General features: G+C 48.1%; 1 protein-coding gene across 3 annotated transcripts in view; it reads left to right on the forward strand.

Moving 5' to 3' along the window:
- FLNB (filamin B) overlaps positions 1 to 22,969 on the forward strand; it is a 139,697-nt gene that overhangs the window by 76,982 nt on the left and 39,746 nt on the right. For all 3 annotated transcript variants that reach the window (XM_079933631.1, XM_079933629.1, XM_079933630.1), the window contains exons 10-24: positions 984 to 1,110; positions 2,062 to 2,198; positions 3,633 to 3,826; positions 4,838 to 4,951; positions 5,545 to 5,688; positions 5,942 to 6,065; positions 6,402 to 6,562; positions 7,550 to 7,640; positions 7,909 to 8,078; positions 12,708 to 12,825; positions 15,216 to 15,478; positions 16,736 to 17,333; positions 18,240 to 18,413; positions 19,422 to 19,584; positions 20,148 to 20,308. In XM_079933631.1, coding sequence (XP_079789757.1) covers positions 984 to 1,110; positions 2,062 to 2,198; positions 3,633 to 3,826; positions 4,838 to 4,951; positions 5,545 to 5,688; positions 5,942 to 6,065; positions 6,402 to 6,562; positions 7,550 to 7,640; positions 7,909 to 8,078; positions 12,708 to 12,825; positions 15,216 to 15,478; positions 16,736 to 17,333; positions 18,240 to 18,413; positions 19,422 to 19,584; positions 20,148 to 20,308 — 2,739 coding nt within the window. The remainder of the gene's footprint in view (positions 1 to 983; positions 1,111 to 2,061; positions 2,199 to 3,632; positions 3,827 to 4,837; positions 4,952 to 5,544; positions 5,689 to 5,941; positions 6,066 to 6,401; positions 6,563 to 7,549; positions 7,641 to 7,908; positions 8,079 to 12,707; positions 12,826 to 15,215; positions 15,479 to 16,735; positions 17,334 to 18,239; positions 18,414 to 19,421; positions 19,585 to 20,147; positions 20,309 to 22,969) is intronic.

Raw genomic sequence — 22,969 nt, forward strand, 5'->3', positions numbered from 1 at the left:
TCACTTCCAAGCTTCGTGGAATCTTCAGCTTCCTGCTCCAGGACTGCTCTCACTCTTTGTGTTCCTAACAGGCTGGGGCAGGAGTGTTCTGAGCTCCAGAAAGTTAATGTTTGATCTCAGAGCACCGAGCTTTGGGGCAGGCAGTGCCCTGAGGGCAGCCGAGGCTCTAGACTGCCCGGACCTGGTGTCAGGCTGCTCTGGGGCTGCCCGCCCCCCTTGGCTTGTTGTTACAGGGACTGAGGAGGCGTGTTTTTTCTGACCTTGGATTCTTGCTTTACTAAATGGCTTTCCCAGCCAAACCTCAGGGCTCAACATAAAACAAGTTCCTGCCTGATGGCTCAGTCTGGAGTTTGTGGGGTAGCCTCTAAAACCTGTCCTCTTGGAGACAGCATATAAGAGCTTTCTCGCTTTCATTATCTGGCTTTAGTTGAAAAGGATATACCGGGATACTAACCTCAGCCTCATGCCAAATACTCGTAAAGGTTTGCTCCCTCTCCAGTTTTTGTGGGCGGCTAAAATGGGTGGCTTCTTTCTTTTTTGGCTGCGTGAAGCTGCGTGCGGGCTTTCTCTAGTTGCGGCGAGTGGGGTCTACTTTTCGTTGTGGGGCGTGGGCTTCTCATTGCAGTGGCTTCTCGTTGCAGAGCACAGACACTAGGTGTGTGGGCTTCAGTAGTTGCGGCATGTGGGATCAGTTGTGGCACGTGGGCTTCAGTACTTGTGGCGTGTGGGCTCAGTAGTTGTGGCTTGCAGGCTGTAGAGCACAGGCTCAATAGTTGTGGTGCACGGGCTTAGTTGCTCCGCAGCATGTGGGATCTTCACAGACCGGGGCTCGAACCTGTGCCCCCTGCACTGGCAGGTGGATTCTTAACCACTGTGCCACCAGGGAAGCCCCCTGGATATCGCTGTCTTTCTGTCCTTGTCTTGTGGATTCTCGTTCTGAGCCTAGGATTGCATTGGAAAGATGGTGTGCTTCCTTCCCACAGAGGGTCTGGAGGAGCTGGTGAAGCAGAAAGGCTTTCTGGATGGAGTGTATGCATTTGAGTATTACCCCAGCACCCCGGGGAAATATAGCATCGCCATCACATGGGGGGGACACCACATTCCAAAGAGGTGAGTCTCCAGCTGGAGTTGCGTCTTCTCCAGAGGCATGCTTGGCCCAGGGCAGACTCATGGTGGCGGCTTCCTGGGCTGCAGGAGGGAAAGAGAGCTGCTTTGTTGAAAGCTTTCTTTTTTTTCTTTTTTCAGAGCAGCACACAGACATTTGGCTTGTTCTCAAAAGCAGCAGAAAGTCGCTGTGGTTTCAGCTGCCTTGCTTTAAATCAAATGCTGTCGGTTTGGGGCTGGTGGGAGGCAGAAGGCCAGAAGGAACAGTAATACAGAGCAAATGGGCTGAGTGTCTATATCCCTTATATATACTGCGATTCTCCTTTCACTGTGTGCCTCTGTTCGGGAATGCCATGGATAAAATGTCAAAATCTGCTATGGTTTACATTAAAATCCTCTGCGTGAGTGTGGTCAGGAACCGAGGGACGCAGTCTACAGCTTTGCCTTGTGGGCTTCAGTTGCCTTCCCTGCATTCACATACTTTCCAGCTTTCCTGGGGGCAACTTTAAACTCTGAATAAATTCAGTTTACTTTGAGAAATATCTGGGCATATTGTAAGTTTCTGAGAATCTAAGCAAACGTGTAAGAATCTCCTGTGCCAAAGTTAAAGCACATTCATTCACGTATGAGGTAAAGCCTAGTCAGCCTAGTTTTCTTGTTGTAGCATAAGCAGCAGGTAGAAAAGTATGCATTCTCTTAGCCTTCCCGGGCTCACAGTCTGGTAAGCCCTGCACACAAAGGGTAAATGACCAGGATAGTGCAAGGCAGTGTGGCTTGAAGCAGCCCCATTACATGATATTGTTGACATAACAGTGGTGGGGGAACCTGCTTGGCTGGAGATTGGGGCTGCAGGGAAAAGTATCAGGCCAGTGGAAAGAATATGTGTAAAGAGCTTATAGCTGTACGTAGCCCCTTCTTTGCTCCTCTTTAATGGTTCCTCTGTTCCTTTTCTTCTAGCCCCTTTGAAGTTCAAGTTGGCCCTGAAGCAGGCATGCAGAAAGTCCGTGCATGGGGCCCTGGCCTCCATGGCGGGGTTGTTGGGCGGTCGGCGGACTTCGTGGTGGAGTCCGTTGGTTCTGAGGTGGGGTCTCTGGGTGAGTGGAAGCAGCTTTTGGTGAGCGGAGATTGCAGGGTACCTGGATTACGTGTCAGGCTGTGTATTGAGGCCTCCTCTCAGCCTCACTCCCCGGGGCTTCCTGGCCGCCTGACCATCTGAGGCCACCTCTGGGTACTGCTGTGGAATTGCAGTTCCCCTCTCCCCCTGACCTTCCAGTCGCCCTCTGCCTCTGGCACCAGCATTCATTCATCCACTACACCTTGAGGGCAGAGGCCTTTTATGGACGTTGTGTCTAAAACAGCGCCAGGAACACAGTAGGCACACGGCAGATATTACTGACTGATCCTGAGTTTAGATCAGTGAATGAATTTTGCTCAAACTAGAAATTTGGGGAGTAAATACTCTTTGGAGCATAACTGAGTATATTTTAAGTAAACGTCTGATGTATATATGATCATTTTAGAACAATGGTCAGCACCTCTCTCTCTGTAAAGGACCAGATAGCAAATATATCAGTACTGCGGGTCATATTCTCTCTGTCGCAACTATATGACTGCCTTGTAGCGTGAAAGCAGCCATAGAAAATCCACAGGTGAGGGAGTATGACTGTGTTCCTTATCAGCAAAAACAGGCAGTGGGTCAGATTTGGCCCAGCGGCCAAAGTTTGAGGACCTCTTTGTTAGCTAATAGAAATAAGCAAAGAGGGGAAAAGAGGAAATCACATTGAACTTTTCCTTTTAGAGAAATAATAAACATCTTAGTATTGGGCTGGCCAAAAAGTTCTTTCGGGTTTTCCGTAAGATGTTATGGAAAAACCCGAATGAAGTTTTTTGGCCAATCCAGTGTATCCTTGTAGACTAGAGGTAATATTAAGCCTTTAGGTATATCCTTGCAGACTTTTTCCTTGTACATAAGCATACAAATATTGATCTGCTGCAAAAATACCTGGGGGTGGCCTTTATATCTTTCTGCCTCAGGCAAATATAGGATATGTCTTGATTTCCCATGGCTTCTGTGGAATTACAGTGCATCGATATAGCTACTGTTAGGCTCTCTAGTTATTTCCAGAGTTTTGCTATAAAAACAATGCTGTATATATATCCTTGTATCTAACTGTTTACACACATCCTTGGTTACTTCCTTCAGATAAAAGCCCAGCAGTGGATTTGGTGGGACAAAGGATGGGCATTGTTTTAAGGCTTTTGGCTTGTGTTGCCATATTGCCAACAGAAAGATTTGCTGGTTGACCTTCCTCTTTGACGATGTTTAAAAAAAAAAAAGTATAAAATCCAACCTTCTGTCTCTAGTGAAGACTCAGTAGGCTTGGTTTTGTGGGAAAGGGACCTAAACAGATTTCAGTCTTCTGGCTAACACTTGGTTTTCAGGGAGGTGGAGGGAGTGGGTTAGTAGTAACCCAGACTAGATACCTTCCGCCATGTAACCAGGGGGATCCTCCCACCCTATCCCCCAGGGTTTGCCATTGAAGGCCCCTCCCAGGCAAAGATTGAGTATGATGACCAGAACGACGGATCGTGTGATGTCAAGTACTGGCCCAAGGAGCCCGGTGAATATGCCGTTCACATCATGTGTGACGATGAGGACATCAAAGACAGTCCCTACATGGCCTACATCCACCCCGCCTCGGGAGACTACAACCCGGATCTGGTGAATCAACTTGTCATGTTCTGTGCTCTCTTCTCTGGCTCCTGGCACTCCTCCCAGTGCCCACAGAGTTTCCTTGAGCAGCATGTGGAGAAATCGCAGAGCAGAGCCTTTGAGAGCTTAGGAAGGAAAAAGGCCTGAATTAGAAGCCTGGTAGTACCTCTTAGTACCTTTGTAACATGGGGCACGTAACTTACCTCTCTGACTCTATCAAATGGGAATGATACGAGTGTCTGCCTCTTAGAGTTTCTGTCATGATTCAAGGAGGTAATGTGAATGAAGACAGCCCTTAGAACAGTGCCTGGCCCTCAGAGGGGGCTCTGTAAGCTGCTATTTTCTCGCAACCCCGAGCATCATATTTCAGTCTTGCCACTTGCTGTAGTTATTATTTCAAGGTGATCCATAGATAAAGGTTTTAAAATTTTCCTCCCCAGCTCCCCCTCTCTTAAATTGGAGCAGTGTTTGCAAGAACTTCTCTCAAACATTTAGCAAGCTGATTAGCATCAAGTCTGAGCCAGCCTGGCTGACAGGAGGAAGCCCTTGCCCCCGCCCTGTGTGCTGCCGTTGGCCCACCTGGACAGCTGACCGTAGGGTGACATCAGTCCAGGCTGGCAGCTGCTCGTCTTTGGCCAACTGCTGGTCCTTTACTCTCTGGGGCTGCAAACTTTTGGACTGTTGTCAGTGGGAGAGGTTCTGAGCCCTCACAAAGCAGGAGCATTGAAACTGGAGGTGGGCATGGCTGGAGGTCCCTGCCCCGGTTACTGCACAGATTAAGGCAGGGAGCACAGGCCAGTTTGGGGCCTGGTTTTACAGACTTTTTCTCCTGCATGTTTTTATTTTTAAGTCCCAGCCTACTTTAGCATTTTCCTTCCCATAACCATCCTATTATGTAGGTACTGTGAAGCCAGACACAGTTGTTTTCCTTTTCTCCCATTTCCTGGTTACCAGTCTTCTGATAGGAGCACAGTTAGGGCATTACACAGAAAGAGAATCACTATTGGCCCTTTGCCCCAGGTGCAAGCATACGGGCCAGGTTTGGAGAAATCTGGCTGCATCGTCAACAATCTGGCCGAGTTCACCGTGGATCCTAAGGCTGCCGGCAAAGCTCCCTTAAAGATATTTGCTCAGGTAAGTTTCTAGGGACGACCTGTGCAGGTGATTGTCAGGTAACAGGATCCATCCACGTAATGGAAAGTCGCTCAGTCCATCTGATCCTCGGTTTCCTCATCCACACACTGCGAATAACAATGTTTATTTTGTAGGGTTTGTGTGAGGACTGAATGAGATTCTAACATGTAAAGCAAGGGGCAAATTTTTATGATTTGTGCTCCGTGGAAATGAGGCTTGATTGTTTCAGATTTCCCTGTAAATGTCCTTCAGTGTGGCTGAAGCTACTCACACTGTGATGGGAGGGTTTGTAAACAAGGGTTTATCAAATATATTTATCTAATTTAATTGAATTTGGCCCAAGGATTTAAATGCAGGAATTAAAATTAACAAGCACTGAGTGGCCATGGCTTTCTTTTGGGACCGTTTTCTCTTAGTAAGTAAAAATGCGTACATGCATGTAGCGTTTTATCACTTGTGTTCATAGGTGCTGTCATAGGTGTTCCATGAGATTTTGTGGGATGAGTGAGCAGTGACTTGGTTGTCTTGGGAGGCCACAGTGGATGGAGACAGTGTGAGGGTCAGCTCTGTTCTTAGCCTCTGCCCTTCTGCAGGACGGGGACGGCCAGCCCATTGACATCCAGATGCAGAGCCGGATGGACGGCACCTACGCTTGCTCGTACACCCCGGTGAAGCCCATCAAGCACACCATTGCCGTGGTCTGGGGAGGTGTCAACATCCCGCACAGCCCTTACAGGGTAGGTTGTGAGGTGAAACCTTGGTCGTGGTAATGAAAAAGCCCAGTCCTGAGGCCAGTCTGGAGTCCATGCTTGATGGCCAAGGCAAATATATGGAAAGACCCATGCTTGGTGGGCCTTGGAAGATGGAGTGGCCCAAAGGGCCGAGTGCCGTAGATTGCCCAGAAGTATAACATTCTAACAACTGAGAGTGTCTTTACTGGATCCACGGGGAGAAGAACTTGATTACAACTTTTCTCCCCGTCCTCTCTAGGTCAACATCAGGCAGGGTAGCCATCCCCAGAAGGTCAAAGTGTTTGGGCCAGGAGTGGAGAGAAGTGGACTGAAGGCGCACGAGCCTACTCACTTCACAGTGGACTGTACCGAGGCTGGCGAAGGTGAGAGGGGGCTTCACCCGACTCGGTGCTCGTTGTTTCTTGGGGAACGAAGTTCTCTTTGTAACGTTTCATGGGTAATGAACTTTGAACCAGGAGATAGTAACCCACCTGAATAGGTAATTGTTCATCTGATGAGCCTGTGTGTCAGTTCCGTGGTGATACCTTTGCTAATCCTCTGTTCTGTCTGCAAAACCATTATTTAAATACCATCCCTTTCTCAGGTTTCTTACTGGAAATTTCCCAGTTGCTTTTCTGGGGTGTGAGCCTGAGCTGGAAGTGATTGCATGGGACGTGCTGTTTCTGGTAAACCGGTGCTAATAAGCTGGTCTGTTCCAGGTGATGTCAGCGTTGGCATTAAATGTGATGCCCGGGTGTTAAGTGACGATGAGGAAGACGTGGATTTTGACATTATTCACAACGCCAATGACACGTTTACTGTCAAATATGTGCCTCCTGCCGCCGGGCGATACACCATCAAAGTTCTCTTTGCCTCTCAGGTGTGTGTTTGGACTTGGGTTCTTTCTGGCCACCTGTGTTCGTATTTCCTTTTTGCTTTTTTCAGCAACAGGGAAGGTGTCTTGAGAACTCTGCCCAATAGTTTTCCTCTCTGCTTCCTTAAAACCAAGAAGGAACAAACACCCAGAACTAAAATTGTACCACTTTCTAACAGAAGTGGGGCCGTGTAGTCAGTGGTTAAAAGCCAGACTCTGGAAAGAAATTGGATCATTACAAACTTTCATCCGGTTTTTGAATGAAACGTAATTCGTTTCTAGATGTGTGCTATACTTTCTCTGCAATGATGACCTTGGCCTCAGGCTTTAAACTTTTCTAGGGAGAGGGGTTTTGAATTTCAGATAGAATTCATATTTACATGTGATAATGAAGACAAGAAGGCGCAGTACCCTGAAACAGGGAATAGTGGAATTCTGGTGATTCAGGTTCATCTTACGTAAAGATAGGGACCTCAGGAGAAAGATCTGTGCCTTAAAGGTGTTGGTCTTGAGTTGGCTTCATCCACTTAACCTGTTCTGCCTTTATTCTGAAAGATTCTTTTTGAAGAATTGCAGTCATTGCATTTATAATCAATTCCTTGCATTCCTCAAACCCTAGCTCTCTGTTGTCCCTGGAGGAATGTCCCTTTCCTTCCTCCGACCCCGTGTATTATTGTTGTTTGGGGTTTTATTTTTGGTAGTATTTTGTATCCTAAGTACTCAGCATTTGGTGTCAAAGGCTGAGAGTTGTCTGAGTGGTTTGTGGAAACCCATCCTTTAGCCATGATGTCAGGGATCCGGGTATTCATGAGTGACCACTGATGGCCCTTACCTGATGCTAGCGCCTGAAGACTTGACCAATGGTGACGGAAGTTGCTCACCATCTGCTAGAGTGGAAGTCATGCTGAGGTCTCCTCCTTTGCTTTGGGCGGAAGGCTAAGCTCAGGCAGTGGCTTCAGGGACTTTCCTACTGAGACAGTGTCTCTGCTACAGGAAATTCCCGCCAGCCCTTTCAGAGTCAAAGTCGACCCTTCCCACGACGCCAGCAAAGTGAAGGCAGAAGGCCCGGGGCTCAGCAAAGCAGGTAAGGTGGCATGTGTGCATGAGGTCACCCTGGAGGCAGTGGGCATGGTTGGTCCAGGGCCGTGAGTGACTTACCTCCCCTGGAGCAGGGGCTCTGTTGGGGCTCCAGTTCAGCAGGGCCCCTGCTCAGCTGAGCCGCTGGCCGAACGCCAGCCCCTGTCTCCACCTACTGCCTTGCGGAAGCCTGTGCTGATGAACCTGTCAGACTGGTGCTAAAAGTGAAACCCCTCCAGCTGGGCCTGTCTCCTCACTTCACTTTCCCCTCCCAGGTGTGGAAAACGGGAAACCGACCCACTTCACCGTCTACACCAAAGGGGCCGGAAAAGCCCCCCTCAACGTGCAGTTCAGCAGCCCCCTTCCTGGTGACGCCGTGAAGGACTTGGACGTCATTGATAATTACGACTATTCCCACACCGTTAAATACACGCCCACCCAGCAGGTAGGGCCCCTCCCCACTCGGTGCTGGGCTGGGTCACTCTGGACACGGGGAGGGGGGGCGGCAATCTGTGCTCTGAGCTGTGCTTCTCTGTGGCAGGAGGAGATTCCCCCTTTCCTTCCGAGCCCCTCTGGGAATGCTGACGAAAAGCCTGATGGGTTCTACCAGGAGGACCTGGAGGACTCCCCAAGAACAAGCAGGAAGCTAGTTGTTTTTTCCCACCCCCATTTCCCACCTCCGTTCTTGGTTTTAGTGTTTTACTAATTACTCACAGGGAGAGAATTGCCGTGCCTTTGTCCTTGCTGGCCCTTTTGCCTTAGTTTACCCTTTTTACAGGTGGTGCAGTGGGGTCTTTCTCAAAGAGCCTTTAGTCCCTCAAGCCCGAAATGGTACTTCAAGCACTAAATTATTCCCTTTTACAAAATACAGGAATACAGACAGGATTTTGTCATCCCCGCTGCTTTGCTCTGGTTGTTTTAGGCAATAAGGGCCTAAAAATCTACCTCTCTGTATGAATTCATGTTTACTTATTTAAAATTTTATTTTGATTCGTGGCTACACGTCTAGGGTCTGGGGAGCTCCTATAGAAAAGCCTGGATTCTCGCACTTATGCATAGCGTTCTAAACAGTCACTCCAAACCTCTGAGATTCCTTCATTCTTGAAGAAGAGTCCCCCTATGTGAGAAATGCTATTTTTAAGAGAGGAAGGGCGATGCTTTCTGTAGAAGCACTGTTTGAAAAGCATCACTTCTGCCCTGGGCCCTCTCAGTGAGGACCTGGCCAGAGTGTAGTGGGAAAGAATGAGGGGTACAGTGAGGATGAGGGAATGGTGTGGGTGTCCCCCCTGCACTGGGGGCTACACATGCTTGGAGATGGAATCTTTACTATGAGAACTTGCCTGGCAGTGCGAGGTTCTCTAGGGCAGGTTCTATGTGGCCCTTTATCTCCACATGTGCTTCTTCCTGTGGTTTCTCTTTACCCTAATGAGGGTTCATTATTAGTAATGGTAAAACGAAAACTTTTGTAGATGAATACGGTTTTCTTATCAGGCTGCTCTGTGCTCATTATTTAGGTAATTATTTTCCTAGTGATGCTTATCAGGGCTGATGGGAGCCTTACCACTGGCAACACCAGCTTGATAGCATCTTTTTGCCAGTTCTCCACATTCCTTAGGAGAAGGTACAAGAAAGCATGGCCATGATCGCTGGTCAAGATCACAAGACTCTTGGGAAAACATTTTGAGACTCTTGATCCTATATACCTTTTTGTGTTTCGGCTGAGTTGCTAGAAAGTAAGTTGCAGACATCAGGACAGCCTCAGGTTTTGACCTGCACCCCCAGAAAGGACTTTAGAACCCGATGCCCTGGATGCTCCCAGCTGCCAGTCGAGGTAGAGGTGGAGGTCGGGAGCCCAGTCCTGTTTTATCACATTTGAAATGTAGCTAGAGTGGGAAGCGCCTTACTCTAGAGCCACCCCAAGGTCAAGTTCATCCATATGTCTGATCGTAGCAGGTCTGAGGGCTGTTGGCATGCTTGGTGGCCTCTTGGGGCTATTTGTGCAAATGCTGTCAGTCCCTGCCTTTACTGCGATGACTCCACGGTGCCTCTCCCATCCCTCTCGTTTGTTGTTTAGAGTGAGGTTTACTGTTTTATTATTTGGGCAGATCGCAATTCTGCCTGTTTCTCTATGGCAAAGAAAACAGATTAAATCTCTACTCTTAGATTGTGAGTTTCCAAGGTTAGGGTATCATGTTATATATATCTTTCCATTCTCAGCCCCAAGCACAGGGTCTGGTGCTGTAATTGCTTTGTATGATTTATGGCCGAATGGGTGAATAAACGAAGTGGAGCCTCAACTCACAAGCAGAAACAACATGAGAACTTTGTAATCTGGTAGGAGAGTGGAGCTGACACATCCTCATTCTACTTTGAACTCTGTTTTCTGAAGAGCTAACAGCTAACAGCTCAAGATTGGGTGAAATAAGCGTGCCTTTGAGCTCTGCTCTTGGATGTGTTTAAGAGACCTGGGTCAGCCCAGAAAGCCGCACGGGGTTACTTTTCAGGTCGCTGCCCACAGGCGCACCTTCTTGTGGTGGTTTTAGGGATTAAGAGGCTGGAACTTTCCAGAAATGCAGCTGTTGAGTGTGTGTGGAGAGACAAGGGTGGATCCTGGCTTAGGGTGAATGCTTAACCCTCAGATTTTGGGCTGCTGTGTGAGGCACTGCGGCCCCCACCCAACTGCTGGCTCTTTGCTCCGTGACACCTGCAGGCGGCTGCTGTCCCCTGCAGGGCCCCAGTCCGCAGGTCACCTGCCTGCCGTGGACCAGTGATGGACGTTGCTGGTTGATCCTGTTCTTGTTGGAAGACAGTGGTCAGAGTTTTTGCCTTAGCAGGGAGTGGACTTCTTTGGCTGGGGCTTGAAGACCCTCCCAGAGGTCAAAGGTAGAAGGGCCATTATACAATGACAGTTTCCCTGGAGGATTTTGCCTTCTGTGCTTTTCGTTGTCTGTGGCCTCAATGACTTCAGTTTCTCACCCCAAGCTTCCCTGAACAGAGTGGTTTGAGGAGCCGGTGGCAAGAGCTCCCCGACATGCTGAGTCAGGAGCCACTGGGAACTGAGAACTCCACATGCTGCTGTGGCGCCTTTAGGAAGCCCCCGGAGCTCACTGGGCCTCACAGGAGAACAGTCCCTCCCTTGAAAGGTTATTACTGTTGGTGGCCATAGCTGTCACAGAGGTCTCTGGAGGAGGGGGCTGTGGGTAGCTTTCTCGGTCCTTTCCTCATGGGTCTCGTGCAGAATGAGATGAAGGTCTCAGAAGCCTGGAAGGGAGAGGATAAACCCATCTGGCAGGACTTCCCAGTGGTTAAGACTCCGCGCTTTCACTGCAGGAGGCGTGGGTTCAATGCCTGGTCGGGGAAGTTCCGTGTGCCGTGTGGTGTGGCCCCAAAATAAATAAAATACAACTGTGTGGCCATCAGCAAAGTCTCTGAAATGCACTGGTGGTCACTGCTCAGATCTTCCTCACTTCCTAGCCTCCTGGGGAAAATGCATAGGCCGTTCCTTGGCTGGGGCCTCAGAGGAAATCTTGAAATGCTACAGGCCATCGCAGGTGTAAATCTCTTAAGCTTTCTTTCTCCCCCTCATTAGGTTATTTAAGGTACAGTTAATTTCCTGTCTCAGTTTCGTTGTGTTTTGTATAACTGGTAATGAGAATATGCTTTCTTTCATGGGACAGATGGGCTTAACTGAAAGAGGATTTTCCCCTCACTCCTTTGGCACTCCAGAGAAGTGGTCTTCTGAATTCTAGTGGGTGGTGGAGAAGGTTTTTCCGGGACCCTTGGTTAGCTGGGAGGCCTAGCCCTCGAGGAGTTCGGGGTTTGGGGGCATACCCTCGGGAAGAGCTGGCATGTTGGCAATGCCTTGAGGGCTGAAGCAACAAACCAGCCCCCGCTCTGTTGAATGTGACCACGTACATCTTACCATGAGATATTATACTCTTCAGATAGTGGGCTCATTGGTTTTGTGTGCAGTACTAATACATCCTGGAAAGTCAGTCCTCCCTCCTTCATTGATGCCACTAATTTTTGTCTTGTCTTTTCCCTCCTTCTTTATTACACAAGGAATGTGAGAAAATATTCATAGGCCAAAAGCTGCACCCTTTTAACACTTGGTCCGTGACAGCTTTCAGCAGGGACTGAATGTTAGCGAGCCCTCTGTATTCCTGCAAGGAATCATCCCTCCCTCCCCCTTGCTTCTTCCCTTCCCACATCCTCTTAGGTGATGCCCAGACATTTGAGGTGAGGAGGGCCTTAATCTACTGAGACAGCTGTGGGCTTTCATGGAGCCTTGGTTTGGAGGGAGGGGACTCAGCCGACCGTGGAGAGAGGAAGCCAGCAGCGAGTGGGCCAGGACTGGCCGCGCTGTGCCTCCATGGCCTCGGGGCTGCTGGCGAGGGAACTGCCAACCCCACAGGCTCAGTCTGCCTTCACACTGGCAACTTTTCTTTCATTGCCATAGATGCGCGAGTTTCGATACAGTGCAGTGGTCTCAGAACAGCCCCAGGCAAACTCTTGCAAATTCATTTCGCAGCCTAGTGGCCTGAAATCCCAGGACATGGAGACAAAAGATTTTGTTCGGTTAGAGGCCCCCTGGCCTCCCTGCTTTGCCTATGGCCAGGGCTGGTTGTTTAGCTGGGTGGGGAGGTAACATGGCAGAGCGGCTAGGACTGACACAGGTTTGGGTACCGTGGGCATGAGGCCCCACTCTTGCACTGGGGCAAGTGATTTTACCTTCCTGAGCTGTAGTTTCATCTCCTGGAAAAATGGTAAGAACAGCGGGAACGCCCTCTTAGGACCGTTTTGAGATTGAATTAAGGAAATGCTTAAAAGGATGAGCATGGTGTGCTCATTAAGCTGTCCCTGTTGTTGTTAGTTGCTCTTTTTCGTCTGATTTCTCTGTCATTCTTGCCATGGAGCCCAAAAACTTAGAGAAATATATCTGAGATGCTTTCTGAATCAGCTGGAGTCTTATACCCTGTGTCTCTGGGAAGAATGAAAGACCTGGAAGGCAGGTTGAAACAGCAAGGTAGGATGTTGGTACCAAACGTGTCCTCGGTTTTCTCTCTCATTCCAGGGCAGCATGCAGGTTCTGGTTACATACGGTGGCGATCCCATCCCTAAAAGCCCTTTCACGGTGGGCGTGGCCGCTCCGCTGGATCTGAGCAGGATAAAAATTAATGGGCTGGAAAACAGTAAGTGCATCATGAATGGTGGGGGGAGATGGGTCATTGAAGAGCAGTTACATCCCCTTCAAAGACAATTTGCAGGGAAGCAAATGCTGCCATATGAGATTTTGCAGTCAGACAGACAGGTTTGAATTAGGGCTATCCCGTGGAGTAGCTCTGTGACCCTACCTGCCCCTTCACCTCACCAAGCCTCCGTTTTCTCATTTGTTCCGTGGAGGTGGGGGAAGAATACTCAAGGGAATATTGTGAGAATTAAATGAGCTAATAATTCAGGAGCTGGGTCATAGTCAGTCCTCGGTAACTGCTGGCATCACAGCAGAAGGTTTTTATGACAGAGAATTTGGGGCATGTTGCCCTCTGACAAAGTTCTATTATGCCAACACCCCTTGGCCACTGAATCCACCTTAGGGTCAAGCATAAAAGCCAACTTCCGGGCTCTCAGAAACCACAACTACAGTGCATTTCCCCACCCCAGTCTGGATATTCCTTTAGCTTGTCAGGTATCTTATTAGTACAAGCTCATTTAAATAGATGAAATAACTGAATGAATAAATGAAAAAGTGAAGAGAATAGTACAATATGCACACTCATGTACTTGTCACTCAGCTTGTCAAGTTTAACACGTGATCATAAAAGTATTTTTTACACAGGTCATACAAAAATCCATTTTTCATCTAAAAGACATCACAAGGGGCTTCCCTGGTGGCGCAGTGGTTGGGGGTCCGCCTGCCGATGCAGGGGACACAGGTTCCTGCCCCAGTCTGGGAGGATCCCCCGTGCCGTGGAGCGGCTGGGCCCGTGAGCCATGGCCGCTGAGCCTGCGCATCTGGAGCCTGTGCTCCGCAGCGGGAGAGGCCACAACAGTGAGAGGCCCGCGTACCGCAAAAAAAAAAAAAAAAAAAAAAAGACATCACAGACAAGAATATGTTCTACTTGAAGCATTACCTTTCCCACTCCCTATAGGGTTAACCAAAGTTACCAGTTTAGTTTCTGTCCTCGCACATCTTCTTTCTGCGTCTGCACATACTTAGTGCCAGCAGAAAATGTTTGGCAACGCTTACTTTGCACTAAAGTTACCCTGCAATACCCATAGGTCTTCAGCCTGCCTTTTTGCGTCAGTGTTACGTTAGAGAACGTTCACACCTCCATCCTCTTGTTGGCACGGCCACAGCCTGGCTGCACCTCAGTGGTACATGGTCTCCTGGTTTCAGGGTCACGTGGGGCTCTGTGCACACCCTCAGGGCAGGCCTCTTGTTCTGTGGGTTTCTCCAGGTCTCAGCGGGACCCTCGGTGAGCACCTTCGGTGCCCTGTGACCCAAATGTACGAGTTGTGAGTGAGGCCAGCTCCCAGCTCCGGGGGCTCTGAAGCAAGAGCCCGATGTTGGTTTTTGTTCCTTGGCAGCAGCCAGCTCTAAGCATAAGAATAGTCACTGTCTAATCCTTAACATGTCTCCTGGTTACTCCTTTCTCCAAGACACCGAGGGTTTTGACTCCAAACTAGGAAAAGTATGATGCCAATTAGGAAAAGTCTTTGGGATGTGGAGCTCCGAGACCTCTTTGCTTGTGGCTTGAAACTGTTCATCTTGGCAGGCCCTGTATTGCCCAAGTCAGGACTTGCCTGGGTTGTGGTGGGGACCCTAGGCTCCCAGTGCTTTTGTTTGGGTTCAGAGTCCTTTCCTTGTTTTTGTCAAATGTAACACATGGGTTTTCTGTGGCCCTGCTTTGCAAAGACCTTTCATGTATCAGCACAATACAGAGAGTCAATTCTCAGGGCTTGCTTCAGTGCCTCTGCATTGGCCAACCCTGTGACTTTTGCGTTCTTGGCTGTAGGACTGAATTTGCTGCCAAGAATTAGTAAATAAAACATTGGCTTCTGGGAGTGTTTTGATATAAAGTTAACACCAAAAGTAATTAAAGAAGAGACAACAGTATCAGGTTATAACTTACTGCAGATTATGGGGTCAAGTAAATTTAGATCTGAGTCCCAGCTTTGTGGTCTGGTGGATATGTATGTACCCCAGGCAAGTCAGTTAACCCCCGTGAGCCTCAGTTTCCCCTTCTGTTAAATTCCTTGGTTACTAATAAATACCCTGTAGCATTGTGTTGAAAATGAAAGGAGATGATATGCCGTCCTCACGCCTGGTATGTAAAATGCATTCAGTGAATGACGACTATCATTATTATTGTCATAAGGAATTAATTAATGTTCTTGTACTGGTTGTTATTGAGGCCAGAATGGTGATTATTCTTACTCGGTCTTGCCTCTTGTCCTGCATCAGCCAGGGTTTGTTGTAGAGGCTGAGAAGACGTCCTGTGTCCAAGGAACCATCTCTGCCCTCAGCTGTGTTTTTGCTGCAGGGTCAGCTCATCCCTTTGGCTTGTTTCCTTTTTTCCAGGAGTCGAAGTTGGGAAGGATCAGGAGTTCGCCATTGACAGCAGGGGAGCGGGAGGTCAGGGGAAGCTGGACGTGACGATCCTGAGCCCCTCGAGGAAGGTTGTGCCATGCCTGGTGGCGCCCGTGACGGGCCGGGAGAGCAGCACGGCCAAGTACATTCCCCGGGAGGAGGGGCTGTATGCTGTAGACGTGACCTACGATGGACACCCCGTGCCCGGGAGCCCTTACACGGTGGAGGCCTCACTGCCACCTGATCCCACCAAGGTCAGCTTTCATTTTTGTTCCAGAGCTTGTCCTCTGTTGGCAGATAATAACATATAGTTAGTCCTCTGGTTCTGCCCAGCAAAGACCTTTTAGATAATTGTTTTGTGATGACAGCCCGTTCTCCGTAGTTCTCTCTCCTACAATCCAGCATGAAGGGTCCCCTCGGCAGCTGAGTCCCAGCCCTACTCCTTCTCTCACTCTGGTTGTGAGGCTTTGGTGAGGGACTCCTGTCCTTCATTTGTCAGCATGGTAACGGTACTTGCTTCAAAGTGAGCCTGTAAGGGTGAGGTCAGATGGTGGGTGTGGAGGCCTCAGTCTGGCATCTGGCACACACAGTGAGCTGTTATAATGAAGTATAAAAATATGTTCTACTCATTATCATTTCTTCCTAGTAGCCCTGAGTCAAGGGTTTGAGACTATTTCCGGTGTTTTGAATGGCATGAATCCTATAAAACCGTGTTATTTGTTGAATAAGAGATGAAAGCCTCATCCCCTCCCTCTTTTAAAAGCAAGTGGTTTTTTTTTTAATGTTTGTTCGTTTTTTAATTTTTTCATTAGACTTTATTCTTTAGAGCAATTTTAGGTTTATAGTAAAATTGAGAGGAAGGCACAGAGATTTCCCAGATCCCGCCTCCCCCACTCATGCATAACCTCTCCATTATCACCATCGCCCACCAGAGTGGTGTGCACCCGTTATAATGGATGAACCTATGTCAACATCGTTGTCACTCAAAGTCCATAGTTTACATTAGGGTTCACTCTTGGTGTTATACAGTGTATGGGTTTGGACAAACATATAATGACATGTATTCACCATTATAGTTCAGTTTTTTATTATTCAGAATTTGTTGAGGGAGGTATAGCAGCCAAAGCAACAGTGAGGTCCATGAAAGCCATTCAGTGAGTGTTCAACCCAGGAAACCCGAGTGTGTTTGTTGGACTAGATGTTAGGTGTCCAGCTCCAGCCCTCGAGCCGAGCCTGGCAGGAGAGGGAAAGCCATGCCTCTGACATGCCCTTCCGTGTTGAATGAATTCACCGCCAGGTCTCCCTTTCTCAGCCGTTTGCAGCATCCACTGCTTGTGGCTGTAACCCAGTGCTGTGGTGAGTGTGTGTGACACATTAGGCCCCAGGGAGAAGGACCACTTCATCGAGGGGCAGTTCACTGCCGATGGCAGGCTTGGCTGTTGAAAGCGGTGCTGGCTGAGCAGCGATACCAGTTTCGGGCAGAGTCTGATTTTTATTCTTTGTCCAAATAGGTGAAGGCCCACGGTCCTGGCCTTGAAGGCGGTCTTGTGGGCAAGGCTGCCGAGTTCATCATCGACACCAAAGGAGCTGGAACTGGAGGTTTGGGCCTAACCGTGGAAGGTCCTTGTGAGGCCAAAATTGAATGCTCGGACAATGGCGACGGGACCTGCTCCGTCTCCTACCTCCCAACAAAGCCCGGGGAGTACTTCGTCAACATCCTCTTTGAAGAAGTCCACATACCTGGTTCTCCCTTCAAAGCTGACATTGAAATGCCGTTTGATCCCTCCAAAGTTGTGGCATCGGGCCCAGGGCTGGAGCATGGGAAAGTGGGCGAGGCAGGGCTGCTTAGCGTGGACTGTTCAGAAGCAGGCCCGGGGGCCCTGGGCCTGGAAGCCGTCTCGGACTCGGGGGCGAAAGCTGAAGTCTGTATCGAGAACAACAAAGACGGCACCTATGCGGTGACCTACGTGCCCCTGACCGCCGGCATGTACACGCTGACTATGAAGTACGGCGGTGAGCTTGTACCGCACTTCCCCGCCAGGGTCAAGGTGGAGCCTGCCGTGGACACCAGCAGGGTCAAAGTCTTTGGGCCAGGAATAGAAGGAAAAGGTGGGTTTCATGAAAAAGAGGGTGGCTGCCAAAGTAACAGGGGCTCACTGGAAGCTCAGAGAGTCAGGACTGCAAACTCAAATGACTATAGGGGTCGGACCAGGTAGAAGATAACTCTGCATCAGGGAGCAGTAGAGGGGAGCAGAGTGAAGGGGTGAGCATGTGGTGTTTCTGCTGCCCAACCCCAGCTTTCTGTTTCTTCACACTCCCAACACTGTCAGATTTTCCCTTTTTTTTTTTTCCTGACAAAGCCAGAAATCTTGTTTGTGTTTTCATTAATTAATTAATTAATTTTTATTTTTGTCTGTGTTGGGTCTTCGTTTCTATGCGAGGGCTTTCTCTAGTTGCGGCGAGCTGGGGCCACTCTTCATTGTGGTGCGCGGGCCTCTCACTGTCGCAGCCTCTCTTGTTGCGGAGCGCAGGCTCCAGACGCGCAGGCTCAGTAGCTGTGGCGCACGGGCTTAGTTGCTCCGCGGCATGTGGGATCCTCCCAGACCAGGGCTCGAACCCGTGTCCCATGCGCCACCAAGGAAGCCCCTGTTTTTTTTCTCTTTAAATGTGGAAACACAACATATTGCATTTTGGGCACTTATCTGAAAAAGGTTTAAAATGTACTGCTGGCTAATACCACACTTGCTGTCTTCAGCCTTTAACCTGTCCTAGATCCCACCTTTGTCCCAAGAAGTGTGCAGGCAGTTGTGTTGTTACCTGGCTTAGGAAGAAGCTTCTTTTGCCAAGGAGATTGAAGGTGGGGAGGCATTAATATTCCTGATTCCGAGTCAGAGAAACCGGTTGTCTGCGATCACCTAAACGAGTGTGTTCTGAAGTGCCGAGAGCCTTGGCTCTTGGGTTTGCTCCTGACACTGAGGTGACAGCGACATTCTTATCTGTGTGATTGCTCTGCAGATGTGTTTCGGGAAGCCACCACCGACTTCACGGTCGACTCACGGCCCCTGACGCAGGTCGGAGGCGACCACATCAAGGCCCATATTGCCAACCCCTCCGGGGCCTCCACCGAGTGTTTCGTCACAGACAATGCTGATGGGACCTACCAGGTGGAATACACGCCCTTCGAGAAGGGTGAGTTGACTTCTCCTTGGAACAGGACCCTCGTTCAGAGCTCTGCGGGGCTGCTTCCTCCCGGTGGCTGGTGCTAACTCCTGCCCCACGTGCTTTGACCGGCTCAGCAGAAGCACGTGCACAGTGACTGGGAAATGTGGAAACCTCTCTCCCGAACAGAGCCACCTGCTTGCTCAGTGCCGGGCGTGCTGGCCCTGTTGTGTAGCAGTTGGGCTGTGGTTAGCCTCAGCCTCATCTGAGCAGGTTATGGGGTGATGTCATGGCATGTTGCTCGTTTGTGCAGTTTTTTTTCCTGAAGGGGGAAAGTTCTCCCTTAATTTTTACCTCCTATTTTGTTTATTTATTTATTTGTGGACGTGCCCCGTGGCTTGTGGGATCTTAGTTCCCCGACCAGGGATCAAAACCCCAACCCCCAGCAGTGGAAGGATGGAGTACTAACCACTGGACCACCAAGGAATTCCCTGTGCGATTTTTTAACATAATTAATTTCTTTCTTGAATATTAAGAATTTAAATTTTAAAATTAAATTTTTTAATTTAAAATTTTGATAAAGCATAAAAAAAATAAAGGCACCATATGTCCTCATTATCTGGATATATAATCCCTAAACTTCATGGTATAGATATTTTCACTTTCTTTTCGTGGATGCTTGTCTATTCTATTTCATGGGTTTCTCTTTGTCTTTCGGTTAGTGGCTAGGTGGAGTTTTCTCAAATCAGGATGGTGTGTTTAAGATGACTGTCTTCAAAATAGACTTAGTGATATTTGCTGGGAGGAGAGGCCTTGCGTGTGCGTTGGGGGATGGGGGGTGGTATGTGACTGCCAAGTGAACGAAAGCGCAAACAGTTTGTGTTTTTTAAAAAAATCAAATCATACCAACTTTGCTGTTTGTTCAACCTGTTCTTTTCGAATAACATGGGATAACACATAGACTTGACTGCTAGAGTATTATTTGCCACAAGTAAGTGACTCCTGTGCAAATATGTTTCTATATGTTGTTTTGAACAGGCCTGCATGTAGTGGAGGTGACATATGATGATGTGCCCATCCCAAACAGTCCCTTTAAAGTGGCTGTAACCGAAGGCTGCCAGCCATCTCGGGTTCAAGCTCAAGGACCTGGATTGAAAGAGGCCTTTACCAACAAACTCAACGTCTTTACTGTGGTTACCAGGTAAGCAAGGTCCTGGGATCTGTGTGTTGACTCTGTAACAGGAGTAGCCCTAAGTAGTTGAACGGCTTTCAGGAAGTTTTATAGGTGTATCCTACATATGTATCATGGTCTCCCAACGTTTGGGAGGCTTTGTATTTCATATGTGAGGCGTCTTCTTCCATAGAGACATATATTACAGAGAAAGACCAAGTATGCTTTTAAAAGTACCAAAAAGCCCTTGATAATAGTCATAAAACTGCTGAACAAACCAGGACTAGACGGAAGCTACTTAACGTGATAATTCAAAAATATAGAACCAATTTCATATTTAAGTGAAATATTAGAAGTATTCCTACTAAAACTGGTCACAAGTCTCATACCTGAATTGTACTTTCAGACCCAGCCAATGCAACAATGAAGGATGAGCATTGGAAAGGAAGGGTCGAAGCCGTTTTTATTTATATTACACTGTTTCTGGTTGGCGAAATGGGATAGTTTATAGAGGGATTTTAAAGGAATTTTGGAAATAAGCAGACTGGCATGAACCACTAGTACAACTTGGCCTTTTTACTCACACTTTCCAGAGGGGCAGGAATTGGGGGTCTTGGCATAACTGTCGAGGGACCATCGGAGTCAAAGATAAACTGCAGAGACAACAAAGATGGCAGTTGCAGTGCTGAGTACATCCCCTTTGCTCCAGGGGATTACGACGTGAATATCACATATGGAGGAGCCCACATCCCCGGTAAGCTATCCTTCTGAAGGGCACCCAAAGAATTATTGATTTTTGCATGAAAGTGGGTTTGATTTTGCTTGTCTCACTGAATGGGAAAAACTGTCTGATATTTGTAGTAGCTGCAAAGTGGGAATTTTCCTTAGGGCTGCCTCTCCAAGAATATCCCAACTCCTAAGAGGACCAGTATCATGCCAAAAACCATTGGCTTGGAGTTTTAACTGAAAATGATTGTTCACATGTTGAAGGACCTAGATCTTAAAGGAAAGCTGATTCTTTACAAAGTTGAAAATCTTCACTTTATTTTGTGGTTAGTTCTTATTCGTCCTATACACATCTTGTTTTCTGTTTTCCATTGACAGTCCTGGTAGCTGATAATGACACACAAGTTCAGGGTCTTATATATTAATTTCTGTTTAATGATGTAGTATGTACACTTACTGTAAAACAGGAGTAATAATAATAATTTCCTGTTCATTGTATGGTATTTTTTTTAGCCCATTTTGTGACAACCAAAAATGTGTCCAGATATTGTCAGATATCCACTAGGGGACAAAATCACCTGTAGTTGAGAACCACTGCTATAAATTATTCAAACATTAAAAAAATATGACTTAAATAGTGAAGGGCCCTCCAACTTTCATGCTCCAGCAGGGGAATCTCCATAGATTCTAGTTCTGTTTATATAGTGAAATGATTGCCACCCAACACACGTCTAGAAGGGTAGGTGAGTGTGTGGTAAGGTGTGGACGGAAGTCTAAGGACTCCAGGGCTGCTCCTGAGTCACCTTATGCCTTGTCTCATGTGTGGTGAGAGCAGGAGAAACCTCGGGTGGGGCCGTGTTGTTCTGAAGGCCATAAGCCAGGATGAGACAGAGAGAGGAAGGGGCAGGCTGAGGGCCCTACTTTCAGGTTTATGGATTGACTTCCAGGAAGCTGGAGTGTCCACTGACCACATGCTTTCCTGACTCTGTCTGCTCTTTCCCCGTATCATGTGCAGATGTGTCCACACACTCGCACTCACGCTCGCTCCTCCTTTTTCACATTGATCAGAAAGCATTGAAATTCAACTCAAACTCATTCTACTCAGATGTTCATTGAAGCCATAATTCATTTAAAATGACATTTCTCCTCAAACTTGTCCTTGCAGCTCTTCCAATATAGAGTTTTTAATTCCTATAATCACTAGTCAGGGAGAATTCAGCCACAGATGAGACAAAGCTCCTGCCGTCTGTGAGTTTCCTGCCAAGTGTTCACAAAGAAAGAGAGCGGGGCTCAGGGACCATACAGAGCCAAGAGGACCTTTTGGAGTTTTGCAACTGTGCACTTCATGGGATGGGAGAATAGAGCTTGGAGAATGGGTAGAAGGCTGTTGCCAGGGCAGATGACCTGGTGGCTCCCACCAGGCAGGCAGTAGTGGGATGAGCATTTCCTGGTAGTGGAGGCAACAAAACTATTTTGACTTTATTGAGAAAATCTGGTGGATGCCATCAGCTTTGGAATTCCCCTTGCAGAAGGGGGTGAGAGGTTGGGCCCCTGTGGCTGATGCACAAGCTTGAAGCGAATGGCCAACTTGGAGCATAACAACAGAAAGAGACCCATTTAGGGTTTTTTTTCATCAGATGTAGATGGTGCCTCTTTTTTATTTTTCAGGCTCTTTTGCCTTCCAGAGCCAAATGCCAACTTCTCCTGGACCCCAGAATTTTCCCAGTCAGAGTCATTCAGTAAAGCGTTGGTTGATTGTCTTAGTGTCAGGTTTCATAGCAAAGGTAGCGCATGAGGTTCTGCTGTGAAACATTCAACAACCTGGTAGCTTCTAATTTGCTTTCATAGCAATTCTGGTTGGTTAAATATTAGCCTGGTTTTTCCTGGCCTGACACAAACCCATAGTAGGGTTATTTTTAACCAAGTATCCTGTCTTACCCGCGATGGCATATCCAGGTTTCCTCTGGTGGGTCAGCTGTGGTCTGTTGGTGATGGCTGTTTTGACCACTGGATTAAGTGGGATGACTGCGTCAGGAAGAAAGGCTGCTGTGATTGATTGATCATGTCTGCCTGGAGCACAGAATGGGAGACTGGCATAGATTGCCTGGTATCTGCCACTCTAGACCTAAAGTGACCTTGTTGGTTCTTGGCTACTTCATGCTGAGTTCAGACCACTTCCATTGGAGGCCACCTTGGAGATTGGCTTCAAAGTTAGTTCATTGCCATCACTTCTTGATACTGAAATCCTCAACGATCTCTCTTTAAAATAAAATTCCCTTTTGTATCACTAAACTCCAGCATGGAGCGTGGTGCTTGTCTCTGCCAGGGTCAGCCATTGATTTCAATTAACCAAGAAATCAGATACCACTGAAGCCCTGCTATTGTTAAAAAAGCCAGGGCCTTGGTTCTTTGTGTGATCTTTGTTATTTACCACCCCTGATTCTACAAAGTACAAATGTTCTAGGATACAAAGCAGAGAGACCTCGGCTTCTGTGGCGGTTAGACATCGTTAACTACCAGGCGTCACAGGGAGGGTGAGAACTTCTGCAGGAGATGGCTGTTGCCCCTGGGTGATGGACTTGGCAGCCTGAGGCATGGTGCTGGGGATGCTGGGGCTTCTGTTTCTGGCCCACCTCTGGGGAAGTCTTACTTGGTCTCCCTTGGTAGAGGAATCCCATGAGGGTCCTGG

The sequence above is a fragment of the Stenella coeruleoalba genome, assembly GCF_951394435.1.
Source record: "Stenella coeruleoalba genome assembly, chromosome: 10".
Taxonomy (NCBI): Eukaryota; Metazoa; Chordata; class Mammalia; order Artiodactyla; family Delphinidae; genus Stenella; species Stenella coeruleoalba.